This window comes from Pleurodeles waltl, chromosome 7 (genome assembly GCF_031143425.1).
Source record: "Pleurodeles waltl isolate 20211129_DDA chromosome 7, aPleWal1.hap1.20221129, whole genome shotgun sequence".
NCBI classification, from domain to species: domain Eukaryota; kingdom Metazoa; phylum Chordata; class Amphibia; order Caudata; family Salamandridae; genus Pleurodeles; species Pleurodeles waltl.
In genome coordinates this window covers 701,613,505-701,633,436 of record NC_090446.1, presented here as the reverse complement: position 1 = coordinate 701,633,436, position 19,932 = coordinate 701,613,505, and the positions used below count along the sequence as shown (strand labels likewise).

General features: G+C 46.4%; 1 protein-coding gene across 1 annotated transcript in view; it reads left to right on the top strand.

Annotated features, from left to right (window-relative positions):
• The window catches only part of HSPA4 (heat shock protein family A (Hsp70) member 4), a 506,168-nt gene that overhangs the window by 24,296 nt on the left and 461,940 nt on the right, over window positions 1–19,932 (top strand). The window contains exon 7 of the mRNA XM_069244722.1: window positions 18,214–18,458. Coding sequence (XP_069100823.1) covers window positions 18,214–18,458 — 245 coding nt within the window. The remainder of the gene's footprint in view (window positions 1–18,213; window positions 18,459–19,932) is intronic.

Here is a 19,932-nt window from a genome sequence, read left to right as displayed (position 1 = left end):
AAGGCCGATGGTGGAGGTGACCAAGAGAAAGGGGGTTGCTTCCCCCCCACCCCCCAACCGGCTCCATCCCTCCCCCAGAAAGAAGTGGGGCACAAGGGAGAAGACCCCAAGAGTCTTCCAAAGACTGACATCCTCTCCCACTCTCTCTCAAACACACACAACCCCCCCCCCCTTTAAAAAAACAAAAAAGAAAACTGTTCAGGAGGGTGGGCCTGAGATTCTTCTCAATCATAGAGTGGGTAACAGGGTAAAAACTGTGATTCCCAGAAAGGCTTGGTATTTCATCCTTAAGGAGAATTGATACCAAACTCTGGACTTTTTGTGTCTTAAAAGGCCGCTACTAGTGCAGCACCCTCTGGGTTGTGAGTCTCCAGATGGGATCCTTGATGTGTCCTGACCTGGTCACTCTGTTGCTGCCTTCGTCTCAGAGGGTGGGGTGGATATGGCTACCACAGCTGTCTGGTCAATAAACTGGAGAAATGCAGACAAAAGCCACTTATCAGTGGGGTTGAGGTAGAAGCACTGAGGGATAGAAGTTCACCATGGTGACTGAAAAACTGATATCACCAGAGCAGTAAATACCTTGGCTAACTTATTTTTCTGTACTGATAATATTCTCTTGGTTCATCCCATGGTTATGGTAGCCTTAGAATGGAGAGGAGTTACTGGCCAGAAGAAGGTGGTCAGAGAGCGAGAACTAGAGAGAGCGAGAACGAGAGAGAGAACAGTCATAAGCCCAGGCTGAAAAAGAGGAATTTTATCCTGTAATACTGGCCCAATCCTCCAAGAGAAAAGGCAAGAAGTCTGGGGAACCAACTTATACGGAGACAAAAACTCAGATCCCCTCTCCTCAGGGAGAGGATCAGTCAGCCCTTGAGGAAACTGAGCCCCAGGAGCGTGGGGCTTACACAGCAGAGCTCCAAGTCATAGGAGGGCCCTCTAGGGAAGATCTTTGCTAGGGGCAGGGGACCTGTCCCTCTCTTGAGAGCCTGAACCAGCGAGCTGCTGACCAGGAAATGGGAGATGTCAGTGGCTCCAGCAGGACCTATTAGGAGGAGGGACTCCTGTATACTGAGGCCAGAGACCACAAACCTTGTGCCACTAGGAGCTCACTCATTTTATATCCATGACCTCACTCCCTTCCTCTGGGCATCATGGCTATACAAAAACTTGGAGAAGGTTAGCCACCCACGCTTACTGGTCAGGTATGTTCCAGAAGGTAAAGGAGTTTTGCTAATCCTGTCACCTGTCCAGATAGTGGCAAGGAAGGTGACAAACCTTGAATAGTGATTGGGGTCCCCTTTGAAAGAGTGGGGGATTGACATTGGTTGTCCTCTTGATCCTGAAACAGCATCAGCAAACAGTTATACTGGTGGCAGTGGATCATGCCCCCAGGTACCCTGAGGCAACTTCCCTTAGGACTGCCCCTGCCCCTGCAGTCTCAACAGCCCTTCTAGGTATTTTTACTAGAGTAGGGTTTCCTAAGGAGGTGGTTACCTGAAAGCCATGTGGAAGGAATGTTGTGTGATTTACGTTCACAGCCCCATAACAGGCAGAATGAAAGAGTCAGGTTGAATGATTTCAAAAAGACCTTGAATTGGAACATCATGGGACTCTCTGAAAAACACAAAAGGAGATGCGATGACCTTTGCCATGCTTTCGTAGAGGTGCTACAAAAGGGAGTGGGCTTTAGCCCCTTCACATGTCTGTTTGGCTATCTTGTCAGGGGATTACTGAGTCTAGTTAGGGAAGGTTGGGAAGAGGCTTGTCGCTGGGAAGAGTCCTGTCAAAGTGACACTGTGAACTATGTGCTTTGCCTTCGATCAAGGATGGCTAATTACATGGAAAAAGCAAATAAAAACCTTGAGGCCAGCCAAGGGATCCAGAAGCAATGGTTTAACCAAAAGGCTGCACTGGTTAAATACCAACCAGAGCAGAAGGTATGTGTTTTGGAGCCTGTGTAACCTAGGGCCCTCCAGGACAAATGACCCTATCCGTATTTGAGGGGGAAAAAAGTGGGGAAGTCGCCTATATCGTGGACTAGAGAACTCCTAGGAGCCCTCACAGGGTCCTCCATGTGAACTGCCTTAAACGCTTCCATGACGGCTGGTGAGGATCAGAAGAAAGAGTGAACCTCTCTGATCTGCTCTCGCACAACCCTGCAGATGGCTCTGTTGCTTCTGCCAGTCTTCCACGATTTATGCAGGCAGCCTGCAGTGTTGCAGCCCCTCAGACAGGTTTCTGCCCTCCTGCTGCTTGACCAGCTCAGGCAGGGGAAGACGGAACAAAGGATTTACTGTGGGAGAGAAAGGCAACACCCGCTCCCTTGGAAACGGGTGTTACAAGGCATTGAAGGGATAGCCTCCCCAAGCCACCGAAATGCTTTGAAGAGCACATTTGTTGTCGTCCTTGCATAAACCGGTTTGCACCAATCAAGGGACCCCGGTCTCTGCTATGGTGTGAAACTGGCCAAAGGAAAGGGGGCTGACCACTCCCCTGTCCGTCACCACCCCGGGGTGGTGCCCAGATCTCCTCCAGGTGGCAACCCGATTCTGCCATCTTGAAAATAAGATGTGCTGAGGCCCCGGGGAGGATCTGAATGGCCAGGTCAGGCAGGTGACGTCAGTGCCCCCCCTCTGATAGGTGGTCACTGTGCAGAGTGACCAACCCCCTTTTAGAGCTATTTAGGGACTCCCTTGTGGGTGGGTCCTCAGATTTGGCGTGCAAACCTCCACCAGAACTCCTCTGCATAGTCTACTTCTGCTCCTGGCCACTGGAACAGGGCACTTAAGGAACCGGCAAGACTGCAACTCCTGAGATGACCTCGCCTTGCAACATTGTTTCCTCTGCTCCTTCCAGCAACTAAAACTTTCTCTGGCTGTACATCCTCTGGGGTCGGCAACACTTCAGCTGCACTATGAAGCAAGAAGGAATTTCCCCTGGAGTGAAGGAGTCACTCACCTGCATCTGTAGACACTTAGAGCAACAATGTCCTCCTGCATGGATCTGACCTCTGGAACTGCGTGGATCCTGCATCCCAGGTGGTGGTCTGGAATAGTCCCCTTAGTCCCCTTAGTCCTCTCTGCCCACTGTCCATCTTGGGAGACGGTGAGCCTTTTCCTCTCATTGCAGGACAGTACCCTTGTGCACTGCAGCTCTTGCAGCAACGAAGGCTTGTTGTCTCCTGCGCCAAGGGATCTTCAGGCTCTGAGTAGACCCTCCAGCACTTCATCCTTCCAAAGACAGTCTCCTCTCTGCTTTTCCAGCGACGTGAGACTCATCCCCAGGTGTGCTGTTTGGACCTCATTGCAACTTACTGTGCCTGCTGCCAGTGGATTTCCTGTTGGGGCTGCAGCTGCTTCTGCTTGCTCTCCCGACTGCTAAGGATCACCCCGGACTCCCCTCCGAGGGTCGAGTCCCATGGACCTTGCTGGTCCTCTTCAGCCTTGCAACTCTTCTTTTGCTTTCTCTTGCATTTGCCAAGGCTCTTGGGTGGGTCCCCTGACGGACTGCAACCTGGCGACCATGTGGGGCATCATCTGCACAGCTCCAGGAACTTCTCTGCAGCTCCCGGACTCCACAGCTGATCTTTCTCTCCCCTCGTCGACCTGGATCTTCATCCACAGAAGGGTGGGTAGTGGCGCCTGCCTTGCCTGGAACTTCCATCATGGACTGGACTCTGTCCCCTTCTTTTGCGGGTCCTCTTCTTCCAGAACCACCTTTTGGCTTCCACTGGTTTGGTCCTGTTCTCCAGTATTGGATCTTTCATAGATTCACATGCTTGAATCATCCCGTCGTCGAGGTGGGAGCCTCACGGTAAACTTAAATATATAAAAAGCAGTAAGTCAGTAAAAGTAAAACCAGTAGGCCCTAGTAGGCCTCATAGGGTATTTTACAGTCTATCCACTTTGTTTTGTGAAAAGACCCAAACTTGAGTATCAACCAATCAGGATTCAGCCCCTCCCAAACACTCCCATCAGAGGCTGAATTCCCTCAGATTTTCTACCGCACGTCGTGTGAAGGGAGTCTCCCTGAGCTCTGCTCAGTTTTTTTCCTATTTTCTGACTGAAGATTGTTTTTTCTCTCAGGAAACTAGTTACAACTTTACTATGTCTGAAAAGGCAAAGAAGGGTCTGTTCAGAGACTGTGACAACTGTGGGAAGAAGAGACTACATATTGATGACCCCCACAAGAAGTGTATTTACTGCCTTCATCCAGACCATAAGGTGAGAGACTGCAAAATCTGTCGCACCTTTAGTCAAAAAACCCTCAAAGACCGAGAGGGTAGACTTCTCTTATGGCTACAAAAACAGAAAGCCTTAGAGCATCCTTCATCAGACAGCGAAGAGTCACCACAAACTTCTCGCCCTCAGAAAAGAACAGGTGAGAGAGATAGAGGTGCGGATGAACCACCAAGAAAAATGCACAAAAAGACAAAACAAGTCTTAACTGAAGAGGCAGTTAAACATGGACCAAAAAAGGTTCATTCAGAACCTACTACGCCGTTACACCGGAAAAGCACCTCAAAGAAACCATCCCTGTCTCTGTCACCACAAAAAGAGCCAGAAAAACTCTTGTCGGTGAAAAAACAACCGTCGACGACCGCCCCGTCGACGACAGTGTCGACGGTAACAGCGACCACGGTATCGTCGACGTTCACAACACCATCATCACTGATGATTATGACGTCGTCGCCGTTGTCATCGACGATTATTACTGCAAAAATCTTCAAAAGAGCTTCGTCGGCAACCACAGCGTCGACAGCGGAGGCCTCCTGGGTTCACAAATCATCCAGGGCACTAAAAAACCCATCTACGCAAGATACGTCGGCGAAGCGACCGTCGTCGGTAAAATACCCGTCGACGAAGGGACCGTCGACTAAGGACCCATTGACAAAGACGCAGTCATGGACGGAACCGTCGACGAGGGAACCGTCGACGAGGGAACCGTCGACGAGGGAACCGACGATCACCACAGCATTAACAGTTTACAAACCTTGGGACATTTCACCAGATCATTCCTCATACCATCATGAGGACTCCACCAGATTCTTAGCCCTTTCCCTTATTAATATAGGGGACAAGCCATCTGACATTTTGCCGATACATACATCACCAAGTAAAGTGCTGCCATACCCACCGCAACATCTTTTGGACGACGATGATGATGATGAGGATCAAGGAATGTTTGGGGCAGCTAGTAGCCCGTCCCAACTAAGTGTCAAATGTCAAGAGTTTGATGAAGAAGAGGATCAACATTACCAGCATAGTTATGCTTCAACATCTTATCCACAGGCAAACCAACCATCGCTACTGGCTATGCCTAGCACATTAGTGACAGATTTACAACATATGTTGAAGGACTACTATAAAAGGTTCCCACCGTCAACTCAGTCCACGCCACCTAGACCTCAGAGTTACCAGCAAGCTCAAACTACTAATGTTTCGAAAAGCCACAGGCTAGTAGACCTGTAACTAGCCAAGCTCCGGAAGCTTACCTCTCGTCGGACGACGAAAGGGAAGAGGGCGAGCTAGCAGATTCAGCGGCTAGTGAATGGGACGATTATCTCGTTCCCACACCATCTCCACCTCCAGCAGCTCCAGTGGATTCTCCTCCAGAAGACATAGGAGGTTTCCATAATATCATAGAGAGAGCGGCGAAACGTTTTGGCCTGGCAATTGTTTCCCATGAAACTGAGTGTTTTTTGTATGACTTTAAAGAGCCATCAAAGAGATCTGTAAGAGCCATACCGATTGTGGATTTCTTATGGCAGGAGGGTTTGAAGGCAATGAAAAACCCGGCAACAGTTCCTTCACAAATGCCAAGGCTAGAGAAAAAATACAAGGCCCCAGATGATTCTCCGGCCTGTTTAGTCTCACAGCCGAAACCTGACTCGGTTATATCACAGGCGGCTCAACGACGATCCAAAAACCCCTCTACGCCTATTGCGTCTCCCCCAGACAGAGGGAAAGAGACTAGACAATATCGGTAAGAAATTCTCCTCGGTTGCTGCAGTAACGGTCAAGCCGGCCAATTCCCTCGCCATCCTGGGAAGGTACGATCGCCAGATGTGGGCAGACATGTCCGCTTTTGTAGATTCACTGCCAGAAGATCTCAAGGTGGAAGCCAAAAAGGTCTTGCAGGAGGGAGAAAGGGTCTCCGCAGAGATAATAGACAGTGCAATAGATATTTCCCTCACTGGCTTTCGACAATTAGCTGGAGCAGCAGTCCTGCGCAGACAAGGGTGGCTTAAAGCTACTTCATTCAGACCAGAAGTCCAAACTCGTGTTCTCGACATGCCCTTCGATGGAGAGAGTTTGTTTGGCAAACATGTCGACGACATGCTGCAGGCTATCAAGACGGATACCGATACAGCAAAATCCCTAGGTACCCTGCAGTATAAAAAACTACCTTTTCGTGGAGCAAGGGGTAGATGTAATTACTCCTTTCGAGGTGGATACCAACAATACAGGTCACAATATCCATCTTCCTCCACAGGACCAGGACATCAGCACCATCAACAACAGCAGCATTATCGATTACCACCAGCCGCAGCTTACAAACATCCGGCTAGAGGAAGAGGAGCTGCCCGAGGAAGAGATACAGGCAGAAAGCAATGACCAGCGGATAATCTCAACACCTCCCCAATCAATATTGAAGGTCGGAGGTCGCATCAATTCTTATTTCCCCAAGTGGAAGGCTATAACATCGGACAGATGGGTACTAGATGTAGTGACCAGAGGTCATACTCTGGAATTCATGCAAACACCACCGAGTGTCCCTCCATCGGGTACACCGCCTCAGAGGTTGGGCCAACTTCTCAGGGAAGTAAGAATAATGCTAACAAAAGGAGCAATAGAACCAGTCCCTTTATCTCAAAAGAACAAAGGATTCTACTCCCGGTTTTTCCTTCTAAAGAAACCATCAGGAGACTGGCGCCCCATCCTGGACTTGAGAGCACTAAACAAGTTTCTAAAGAAACAATCGTTCAGGATGGTAACGTTGCAGGATGTCCTGCGTCTCTTAAACACGGGAGATTGGATGGCATCCCTAGACCTCCAGGATGCTTATTTTCATATCCCCATATATCTCAAACATCGCAAATTTTTAAGGTTCAGGGTAGGACGTATGCACCTCCAATTCCGGGTTCTACCATTCTGTCTCAAATCAGCCCCCAGAATCTTCACAAAAATGTTAGCTCTAGTAGCAGCACATCTTCGCCAGTCAGGTATCCAGGTCTTCCCTTACCTGGACGACTGGCTTATAAAGGCACCCTCAAAATTCCAAGTAACAAATCATATTTCCTATTGCCTTCAATTGTTACACAGCCTGGGGTTTGTAGTCAACTACCAGAAAGCTCAGATATACCCCAAACAAGAATTGAGTTTCTTGGGAGCAATTTTGGACACAGTACGCAGCAAAGCGTACCCATCACACGAGAGGAAACAAAAGTTAACCTCTTTGGCAGACAACCTATCCAGAAAAAAGTTCGTTTCAGTCCGCATCTACAAATCATTGCTCGGAATGATATCATCGTGCATTCCGCTAGTCCCAGATTGCAGGCTCCATATGCGACCCCTGCAAGAGCAATTGGACATACAATGGACACAGGTCCACGGCTCCTTCGGAGACAAGATTCGCATAACGCCTCTAATGAAGAACACTATGAGGTGGTGGGCGACTCCAACCAATTTCTCAAAAGGGCTGTCTTTTCTTCTTCAAACACCAAGTTACATAGTAACAACGGATGCCTCTCTAGAAGGATGGGGTGCACACTGCCAGGACCTGCAAATCAGCGGACTCTGGAATCAGCAAGAGAGCCAGCTCCACATCAATTATCTAGAACTCAAAGCAATACACTTAGCTCTTAAAGCTTTCTTACCAAAGATACAATGTTCAAGCGTCTAAATCCGGACGGACAACATGACCAGCATGTTTTATCTAAACAAGCAAGGAGGCACAAGATCCCTACAACTCTCGCAGCTAGCCCAACAAATTTGGACATGGGCCATCAAACACAATATTTCACTAAAAGCGGAGCATATGCCAGGACAGATCAATGTTCTAGCAGACACCCTGAGCAGGACAGTGATTCCTTATCACGAGTGGGAGCTAGACCAGAAAATTCTCAATGGCCTGTTTCTATTATGGGGCAAACCAAACTTAGACCTATTTGCCACTCTCGAGAACAAGAAATGCCAGTTCTACGCAAGTTGGCTTCCCCAAAAAGATTCGTGGGGGAATGCGTTTTCGATGAGATGGTCTGGAGTTTATGCCTACGCTTTTCCTCCGATCCCGCTCATTCCGAGAGTCATCAGAAAAATGAAGACGGAGGGGTGTCGACTTCTACTCATAGCTCCCAGATGGCCCAGACAAATATGGTATACGGAGCTCCTCATGCTCTCCGAACGACCACATCTACCACTCAGACAGAGTCCGACTCTTTTTAACGATGCACCAGGGACAAGTCACACACCCACATCCGTCGTCTCTTCATTTGTCTGCTTGGCTCCTGAACACAATGAATACTTAAATCTCAAAATTTCCCCAGAGTGTAGAGACATCTTAGCAAAAGCTAGAGCTGACACTACCAACAAAACCTATAGACTTAAATGGAAACGGTTTTGTATTTGGTGTGCAGCGGAAAATATACATCCTTTATCTTCTACTCCGGAACAAATACTTCCATATCTCCTGCTCCTGGCAAAATCAGGACTTGCATATTCTTCCATACGGGTACATCTGGCAGCAATTTCCAGATACCGCAGATCACCAGACAGACTCTCTTTGTGTTCCACAAGAATGGTCAAACAATTTATGAAGGGCCTTTTTCGGGTCTTCCCGCCAATTAGGAAACCTCCGCCTCTATGGTCATTGAATGTTGTGTTGATGCAGCTCATGAAAGCTCCTTTTGAGCCGATCCACAAAGCTGACCTAAAATTCCTCGCATGGAAAACAGCGTTACTGTTAGCTCTTACTTCGGCAAAAAGAGTCAGTGACATTCAGGCGTTCACTATCAAACAGCCGTTCCTCCAGTTTACAAACTCAGGTGTCATCCTGCGGACAAATCCTAAATTCATTCCGACAGTTCCCTCAACATTTCATTTAAATGAACCAGTCATCTTAAAAACCTTTTTTCCAAATCCGCAAACAGTGGCGGAAAAAAAACATTACATTCTCTCGATATTAAAAGATGTTTAAAGTTTTATCTACAGAAAACTCAGGCCATCCGCCAGTCGGATCAATTATTTGTAGCATTCGGCGGAACAAAGAAGGGACACGCGGTGTCCAAACAGACTTTAGCAAGATGGATTGGCCTGGCGATTCAATTCTGCCATTCAAAAGCAGGAAAGCCGCTCCACACCAGGGTGAGAGCCCACTCTACAAGATCGGTAGCCACTTCAGCTGCACTCTTTGCAGGTGTACCACTACATAGCATCTGTAGAGCAGCGACATGGTCCAGCCAACACACATTTACAAGACATTACTGTCTAGAGGAGACTAACCATGTCGATACAGCAGTGGGACAAGCAGTGCTGAGGCATCTATTTCGTTAAGGTGAGCCTCTTACACATCCCACCACCACACTCGAGGTATGGTCATTAATGGTTCATTTTCTTATACTGTTTAACGTGTCGTATTCTCCATAATAATAGCATAAATTGTGTCAGGATTTCTTGCCACACACCTTTTATTGCTCTTATATTCGGATGTCTATGAATATAAATATAATTATATGTAAGTGCATATTTAAACTGAACTAATGTGAATCACATCACGTATAGAATTACGATGGAATTACAGTCAATGTAATTCAGTAAGTAAGAAAACATTACTGCTCGTTACTCTGATTCAAGCATGTGAATCTATGAAAGATCCAATACTGGAGAAGAAAATTAGTTACTTACCTGTAACTGCAGTTCTCCAGTATTGGTATCTTTCATAGATTCTCATGCGACCCACCCTCCTCCCCTCAGAGGCTCCCCTATTATACAGATATTAAACTTCACACTCCTACTAGAAAATCTGAGGGAATTCAGCCTCTGTTGGGAGTGTTTGGGAGGGGCTGAATCCTGATTGGCTGATACTCAAGTTTGGGTCTTTTCACAAAACAAAGTGGATAGACTGTAAAATACCCTATGAGGCCTACTAGGGCCTACTGGTTTTACTTTTACTGACTTACTGCTTTTTATATATTTAAGTTTACCGTGAGGCTCCCACCTCGACGACGGGGATGATTCAAGCATGTGAATCTATGAAAGATACCAATACTGGAGAACTGCAGTTACAGGTAAGTAACTAATTTTCTTCTTGCACAATAAATTTTCTAAGTCCTCTTGTTAGTCCTTGGGAAAACTAGGGACCAACCTCTGTTCTCCTGGTCTCTGGGGGATACTAAAGTACTCACCTCTTGGGGTCCCAGCTTTTCCCAGCTCCCCTCTAACTACTCCATTCCTTTGGGTGGGGTACTTTACTTCGCATTCCACTATTTTAGTGTATGGTTTGGTCCTCCCCCGGGGCCCTCACTTGTTCACTATTTCTTACCAATGCTTGTTGATTCTTGTTCAGCGTTACTATAATAAAGTTCCTTTATTTTTGCAACACTGTGTGGCTCTTTCAGGTGCAATAAGCTGCTGTGACTTCTGTGTTATTGCAAGTGTTTTACACTCCTAGATACATTTTGGCTGCTCATCCATAGCTACCTCTAAAGAGCCTTGGGTTCTTAGTACTGTCCTCATTCGCTAATAGGGGTTGCTTGGACCTGGTATAAGGTCCCAACACCATAGGTGTCCACCACACACCAGGCCCGCTTCCTACACGGGGTACTTGCAGATTGGTCTCACCCCAGGAGCCAAAGAAAAGACCGCATTCTCTACCCCAGATGAACACTGCCAATTTACTGTGATGCCATTTGGATTAAAGAATGCCCCTGCAACGTTCCAGAGGCTGGTGAACCAAGTCCTGGCTGGGCTGGAAGCTTTTAGTCTAGCAAATCTTGACGCTGTTACTGTGTATAGTGCCACTTAGCAGCATCACCTGATCCTCCTTGGTAAGGTGCTTGTGGCCCTGCAGAAAGCAGGTGTCACTATCAAGACAAGCAAGTGCAAGATTGGGTTAGGACAGGGCTCTGTTGCATACTTGGGCCACCTTGTAGGTGGAGGCCAAGCTCAACCCAAGATCCAGACTATTCTGGTCTGGGATGCTCCAAGAACCCGGACCCAAGTCAGGGCATTCGTTGGCTTGACTGGGAACTACAGGATGTTTGTGAAGGGATACAGCACCATTGTGGAACTCACGGAACTGACCTCAAGAAAAAAACAAAAAAAGGTAAGCTGGGCAGTGAGTTGTCAAAAGGCTTTCGTTCCTCTGAAGGAAGCAATGTGCACAGTACCGATTCTAAAAGCTCTAGATTATACTAAGCAGTTCATTGTGTAGATGAATTCCTCGGAGCATGGGTTAGGAGCATTCCTATCGCAGACCACCGATTATGGCCTGGACCTGTTGCTTTAATTAGCAGGGGGTTACTCCTAGAGACCAGCGTTGGAGTGCCATTGAGAGGGAAGCCTTTGCTGCAGACTAGTTCCTGAAGAAGAGACCATACATGTACCCGCTTCATTGTACAAACTGGCCAGAGGCCTCCCATATGTTTGATGGAAATGTCGATGAAAATCCTAAAATGTTATGGTGGCCCATCTCCTTACAGGGAATGGACTTTACTTTGGAACACAGACCTGGGACTGAGCATGCAAATGCAGATGGTGCCTACAGGTTTTCCTACTTAGACAATGACGACTCTCTTGGGAAAGGTTAGTTTAATTCTCTTTTGTTACTTTGTGGAGGGGGGGGGGAAGGAGTGCTTTTTTGCCCCCCCCCCCCCCACCTCCAAATTTGCCCTAGTACTGACAGCTTTTCAGCTGAATTTGCACTCGGTCCCTGCTAACCAGGTCCTCCGTGTCAGTGCTTTTAACCTAAAAACAAGGTAAAATGCTCTAATTGTTTTACAATTGGCACACACCTTAGCACCCCTATACATCCCTAGTAAATGCTACTCCTTCTACCTGGGGACCCTCTTTAGTACACATGTCCTAAGGGCTGCCGCATACATTATGAGCCCCCCTCCCTCCACACATATTACATGCAGACCACCACTGCAGGCTGCTTGACATGGTGCAAACCATTTATGCAAACACAACATGGCACACTCGCTGTGTGCCATGCCAGCGTCCCTGCATATAATATATGTAAGTCACCCTTTAAGCAGGCCTTGGAAACCTATAGTGTTGGAAACTATGCACCTTGTCTTAGTAAATCCATACTGATTCCCCTGAAACCTAAGACTTCTAGAGTGCCGGTTCACTGGTATCGTCTAGTCCGCCACAATGCCTGCTCTGGAGAAGGTGTTGCCACGTCCTCCATCAGGATGGATAGTAAATCTGCATAGCAAGGCCAGAAACTTCAAAGCTTCTTCTGTCTTTGATATGGGACCCCTGCTTCCTCCAGATCATGAGAATGCCACCCCTTGCTATGAGGCCCATTTGGCACCAGGACATGTGGGAAATTAGCTATGCAGTTCCATGCTAGTCACACTCCTACGGTGCGCTGCCTGATGTGCACCATGAAAGAAGGGTTCCACCATCTTGGTTTTTGGTGGAATTAGGAACTCTGTAGCAGGGTTATGCCCGCTTCCCACAGGAAATGGTCATATAGGGGGCATAGTGACCCCCAGAGGTAGGTATCCCATTGGCTACTACTCTGCACTTCCCTGAACACCCCCAAAATTTTGTATTTAGGTGGACTCCTGACACCAGGAACTTAGAGTAACCTCACTACAAGAAGAACAAAGAAGAGCCAATGATGCAAGAACTGTGGACTAGCTGTGGACTTGTTGCCAAACCGTGCCTGCTTGCTTATGTCCAGACAGTTGCAAAGACCTGACTCATCCTGCAGCTGTGCGTTCCCCCCCCCCCCCCTGCCCCCCAACTCCTTCCACTCCAAGCCCTAGACGGCTGCTAACAATTCGCCAGCCAGCATCACCTTTGAAGCGGTGGAGCCACTTGCCTGCAGGCCCAGACTGGTTTAATGATAAGTTGAGCACCGGGTCCACCGAAGCAGCAGCCCAGGAGGAGGTCACTGAGTGTCCAGGAGATCAGCCCTGTCGATTCGACCAATCTTTGAGATGTTGATCCACCCCTGAGGCTCCCTGTACCAATACCCAGGGTACCAATATGTGTTGCAAACGCCCAGGCTTGTTGGTGTTCATTCTGAACACCATCACCACTGAAACATACTTGCACGACAAGGGACGTTGAGAGAGACCAGCTCCACGTTAGACGTCGTCTTGCTGTTTTGTTTTTTTTATTTGTTTTTTTTGTTTTTTTCTCCTCTGCAGGGTCACAGAGAACTGATAGAGCCCCAAACTTGCAGATCTGCTGGACAAAACACCCCAAAAAAGTCAATTGAAACTGATGGTGTGTCTGTGGTCCTGAGACCCTCAAGAGCTGAGCCCCCTTTTTGGTTCTGCCGAATTGGTCTGTCAGTCCTCATTTGATGCCTGTAGGAAGTTGGCTCTTTATGCACTATTTCAAAGTAAGGAATAGTATGCACAGAGTCCAAGGGTTCCCCTTAGAGGTAAGATAGTGGCAAAACTAGATAATACTAATGCTGTATTTTGTGGTAGTGTGGTCGAGCAGTAGGGTTATCAAAGGAGTAGTGTTAAGCATTTGTTGTACACACACAGGCAATAAATGAGGAACACACTCAGAGACAATTCCACGCCAATAGGTTTTTGTATAGAAAAATATATTTTCTTAGTTTATTTTAAGAACCACAGGTTCAAGATTTACATGTAATACTTCAAATGAAAGGTATTGCAGGTAGGTACTTTAGGAACTTTGGATTAGTAAAATAGCATATACAGTTTTCACATAAATCACATATAGCTATTTTAAAACTAGAGACAGTGCAATTTTCAACAGTTTCTGGGATGAGTAAGAGTTTGTTAGTTTTTGCAGGTAAGTAAACCACCTATGGGGTTCAAGTTTGGGCCAAGGTAGCCCACTGTTGGGGGTTCAGGGCAACCCCAAAGTTACCACACCAGCAGCTCAGGGCCAGTCAGGTGCAGAGGTCAAAGTGGTGCCCAAAACGCATAGGCTTCAATGGAGAAGGGGGTGCCCCGGTTCCAGTCTGCCAGCAGGTAAGTACCCGCGTCTTCGGAGGGCAGACCAGGGGGGTTTTGTAGGGCACCGGGGGGGACAAAAGTCAGCACAGAAAGTACACCCTCAGCAGCACGGGGGCGGCCGGGTGCAGTGTACAAACAAGCTTCTGGTTTTCAATAGAAAGCAATGGGAGACCAAGGGGTCTCTTCAGCGATGCAGGCAAGGGGGGGGGGGGCTCCTCGGGGTATCCACCACCTGGGCAAGGGAGAGGGCCACCTGGGGGTCGCTGTGGGGGCTCAGGGGGGGTCAACTCTGGCTACTCACCGTCTCGCACTCGCCAGGGAGTCCTCCCTGAAGTGATTGCTCTCCACAAGTCGAGCCGGGGGCGTCGGGTGCAGAGTGCCAAGTCTCACGCTTCCGGCGGGAAACGCGTGTTGTTTCAAAGTTGCTTCTTTTTTGCAAAGTTGCAGTCTTTGGTGAACAGAGCCGCTGTCCTCAGGAGTTCTTGGTCTTTCTAGATGCAGGGCAGTCCTCTGAGGATTCAGAGGTCGCTGGTCCCTGTGGAAAGCGTCGCTGGAGCAGTGTCTTTAGAGCTGGGGCCAAAGTAGTTGGTGTCTCTGTCTTCTCTGCAGGGTTTTTCAGCTTATCAGTCCTCTTCTTCTTAGGTTGCAGGAATCTGAGTTCCTATGTTCTGGGGAGCCCTTAAATACTAAATTTAAGGGTGTGTTTAGGTCTGGGGGGTTAGTAGCCAGTGGCTACTAGCCCTGAGGGTGGCTGCACCCTCTTTGTGTCTCCTCCCTGAGGGGAGGGGGGCACATCCCTAATCCTATTGGGGGAAAGCTCCATCTGCAAGATGGAGGATTTCTAAAAGTTAGTCATCTCAGCTCAGGACACCTTAGTGGCTGTAGTGACTCCTCCTTGTTTTTCTCATTATCACCTCCGGCCTTGCCGCCAAAAGTGGGGCCGTGGCCAGAGGGGGCGAGCAACTCCACTAGCTGGAGTCCCCTGGGGTGCTGTAACAAAGGGGGTGAGCCTCTGAGGCTCACCGCCAGGTGTTACAGTTCCTGCAGGGGGAGGTGATAAGCATCTCCACCCAGTACAGGCTTTGTTACTAGCCACAGAGTGACAAAGGTACTCTCCCCATGTGGCCAGCAACATGTCTGGTGTGTGGCAGGCTGCTAAAACCAGTCAGCCTACACGGGTAGTCGGTTAAGGTTTCAGGGGGCACCTCTAAGGTGCCCTCTGGGGTGTATGTTACAATAAAATGTACACTGGCATCAGTGTGCATTTATTGTGCTGAGAAGTTTGATAACAAACTTCCCAGTTTTCAGTGTAGCCATTATGGTGCTGTGGAGTTCGTGCATGACGGACTCCCAGACCATATACTCTTATGGCTACCCTGCACTTACAATGTCTAAGGTTTTGCTTAGACACTGTAGGGGCATAGTGTTCATGCACGTATGCCCTCACCTATGGTATAGTGCACCCTACCTTAGGGCTGTAAGACCTGCTAGAGGGGTGACTTATCTATACCTGTAGGCAGTGTGAGGTTGGCATGGCACCCTGAGGGGAGTTCTATGTCGACTTGGTCTTTTTATCCCCACTAGCACACACAAGCTGACAAGCAGTGTGTCTGTGCTGAGTGAGGGGTCCCCAGGGTGGCATAAGATATGCTGCAGCCCTTAGAGACCTTCCCTGGCATCAGGGCCCTTGGTACCAGGGGTACCAGTTACAAGGGACTTACCTGGATGCCAGAGTGTGCCAATTGTGGAAGCAAAAGTACAGGTTAGGGAAAGTACACTGGTGCTGGGACCTGGTTAGCAGGCCTCAGCACACTTTCAAATCAAAACTTAGCATCAGCAAAGGCAAAAAGTCAGGGGGTAACCATGCCAAGGAGGCATTTCCTTACAATGCCTTTTCTTACAGGTACTCTTCCCCATTGACTTGAGTGTGTAGCGTTCAAGACTACCACCGCTGGAAGCATCTCTGCACCTGGACACCCCAGGATAGGTAAACGTGACATAACCGTGTTCGAGGCTTGTGCCTCAAATGGGACCGCTGTATGTGCTGTGTTTATAAACATTGCTAACTCAGGATGGATTAATTACTGTTTATTGTTGTGCAATCAGATAGCAAATGGATCACTGCAAGGTAAGCCTTAAAGCTTGTTTGCACTGTGGATGGACAGTAAACTAGGGCCTGATCTAGAGTTTTCTGAACCCTGGACATCGGTATGGTGAAGGACTGTACATCTGCCATCTTGCGAAACCTTGTCCTGTGGACCACTCTTTACATTGACAGGGTCCACCATCATGCTGGAAAAGTCTTAAAGCAGGAGTTTGATTTTGAAAATACCGAGCTGTTTGAAGAATTCCATCAAATGAGCTGTAGGGACTTCACTGAAGGAATACTTCTGACCTGCCTGACTTTAAATGGGGTGGGCGGACTGGAGTACCAGTACTGCGTCCGCAAATTCTAAATCCAGCCCCTAGACTTAGAAATGTACTGGTTGCAGAGAAACCTGGAGTTCGTTCATACACTTTGAAACCCTCTGTTGTCTAGCTAGATTCACACGCCAGAATGGAACACATATACAGCAATTCACCCTGTGTAATGTTTGCTTAAGCTACTGCTCTCTTACTACGTTTTTAAATGTCCAGTCTCCTTCTGTCATGCCTTCATTTAAGTAAAGAGTTTGCTATTGTATTGATCATTCATGAATAACAGCATAGATCCAGTGATAAAGCTACAGTGTTCCAGTTTCTTAGACTTGGGCATCTTATCTGTGTTTGTGATTAATCCTCCTTCCTCTGCGGGTGGTGGAAGAGTGGATAAACAGAATTGTAACTTGGAATAAAGCTCGCTTTCACTGAGTTTCAAGGAGGTGTGTATTAATTCTTCCGAAAACCCAGTACTAGTGAAAGTATACAGGAATAACATGAAATAATGTTTAATTTTGGATTACTTTAATATCTAATAAGAGTCCATCTTGCAAAATATGCAATGCCATCGATCCCACCAGTTGGTCTCTAACCCGCGCTCGCTTGGTATCTGAGTGACTGTCTTGTGTGCTGTCTTTTGCTGCAAAAAGACTGTTTACCATTGAAGTGGGTACAACTGGGCTCCCTGCGTGCACATTGTTGAGGACAGCTGGGAGTGCCTTAATAGAGCTTTTGGGGAAGGTTTTGGAGGAGAGCATTCTTTCCGTCCCAGTGTGCCTCAGACCACCTTATCACTTTTGAGAACATTAGGTTCTTTCATTAAAGCTTGTGCACTGGAAGTGATTCTGCAGCAGGCACGTGCTGTAAACAGAAAAATCTACAAGCAAATTAACATGTCACCACTTACTATGTTAATGTGCTTAAAAGACAGATTCTTCCACCCAGCCCAAAGACTAAAGACAGCATTTGGAATGGGGAAAAACACTTTCATGTAATGGGGATCCCTGTCAGCTTGGCCAAGAGTCTTTTTTTTTTTTTTTTTTTTCAATCTCGTGTTAGGAAAATAAAATGAGAAAAAAACCCAGCTGTGACTGCAAAAGCTAATAACTCAACATTACAGGTAAGAACGTAATCCTCATTTTATCTGTTTCTTAAATACAAACAAAACTTCATAGCACTTAAACACCCTTGAGAGAGAGAGAGAGAGAGAGACCACATAGTGAAAGTGGAATCAAATATAAGTGAAAACGGAGTGCACAGTTGAAGGATGTTGAGTTTCAAGTCGCAGATAGAAATTTTTATTCAACTTGCTCAAGGTGATGCCAGCAAGTAGGCTTTGAGCGGTCTTTGCTTGATAAAATTGTGGTGCATGAAGGTAAGCTGAAATAAAACTTTCTGTTGCGCAATCCTCATTTCATAATGTGAGACACAATGTAGCTGTATAACGAACCCTTTCGTAGCAAACGTGTTAATCTCAACATTCTTTTACTCAAATGAGCAGCGTTCTCTAGGAAAGTTACTCTAAAACTATATGCTAAATGTTAGTTTGGACGTGTTCTAATAGTTTATTTTAGTGAAACCTAATTTGATCATGCCTGTTTTAAATGCTTTCCTAGGTACTCGCTACAGCATTTGATTCCAGCCTTGGTGGCAAGAAATTTGACGATGTATTGGTGAATTACTTCTGTGAAGAATTTGGGAAAAAATATAAATTGGACATCAAGTCCAATATTCGTCCTTTACTGAGACTTGCCCAGGAGTGTGAAAAGTTGAAGAAGCTTATGAGTGCTAATGCTTCTGACCTCCCTTTGAATATTGAATGTTTTATGAATGATATTGATGTCGCTGGAAAAATGAACAGGTATGTCCTTATAGCGTTGCATATATCTTTCTCATAAGTATATAATTGTACTGTTGCTGAAAATAAATCTGTTGCAGTTATGTATGTATTTTTTCAGTTCACACAGTTAAAAGGCTATGCTTTTGTGCCATTAATTTAATTTCTCTTCCTACTATGAGTTTCTCGTGCCTTGATAGACTACCATATTAAATAGCTGCTTAGGGCTGTACAAGTTCACCCCCCCCCCTTCTCTTTAATATAATCCTCAAATGTGGCCAGTTTCACAGTAAGCAAGCATTTTTTTTAGAATGATAGCAAATACGTTTTCTGACTACAACTTATTTTCACGTGAACACTTTCGCAACTCCAGCAAAGTGTTTGTTTTCTGAACATATACTCTCTGCTGTTTGTTTCAAATGTCAGTATTATTCAAGACTAAGAAATAAGTACTTGAGTAGCGTGGCAGAAAGAGCCACTTTTTTCAAATGGTTACACGTGACACATCAACTAAACTCTGTTCCTAGAACAGGAACTCCTAAAAGATAATAAGGTGTGAACAACGCTTACAGAAAAAGGTACACAAGAAAATGTAAAATTGACATTAATGCCATCAAGACTAGTCTGATATTCAAATAAAATAAAACAATTGGTCCTCTTGTGGTTCAATCGTCAAATATCTTATCAAACGTTTCAATTCCACATCCTGTTATTTTAGAACATAAGCGAGCTTCATTTAATCCAGGGTGACCTCAGCATTGTGTGAACAGTAATCTTGAAAACATTTGTCTGTGCTGCATTTCTGTGGTATTGTTCTGCACTCTCCACCTTCCTCAAGAGTAAGCGATTTCATAAATACATGAGGGCAAAACTCCAGTGTTAGCTAGAAGCTTTTCAGCAACTGTATTGAGGTACTGTATATCTCAGTGGATCTCATATTTGCACATGTCCCCAGCGCCACCAGATCTTTAATTTCATCCATTCAGACTGAATGATTTTCATTTAAAGAATATGATTTATAAATTACAACTGAGGATGTAAGGCTTTCCATCTCATTCCAGTGCTCTTATTTATGCTTCTGTTTTGTTGCAACCATCCAAATGCTGCAGGACAGTTGCATGACCAGTTACTTGCTCCTTAGTAAACTCGTCTTGCTTCTATTTGTAAAATGTTCTGTTTTAAAGGAAGCTTTCTTTTAGATGTCTAATAGGTTGCTTTTTAACCAGCATTCAGTCTTTTAAGTACCCAATTTAACTAAAGTCAATTTGACCTCTCAAAGTAGGCTCGACCATATTTCTCAAAATCCATTTAATGTTCTATGTATGCATTCTTTAAAATGAATGATTATCAAAACTCCAAATGCATCATGCAGAAACGTGTTGTGCTCTGTAGTTGATACTTTAAAAAATATTAGGAAAACAACCACTCTACTAATTGCCTTGCACTTTGAAACCTGGCATTAAGGATTTTCCACCTTTATTAGATTGTGGCACCATGC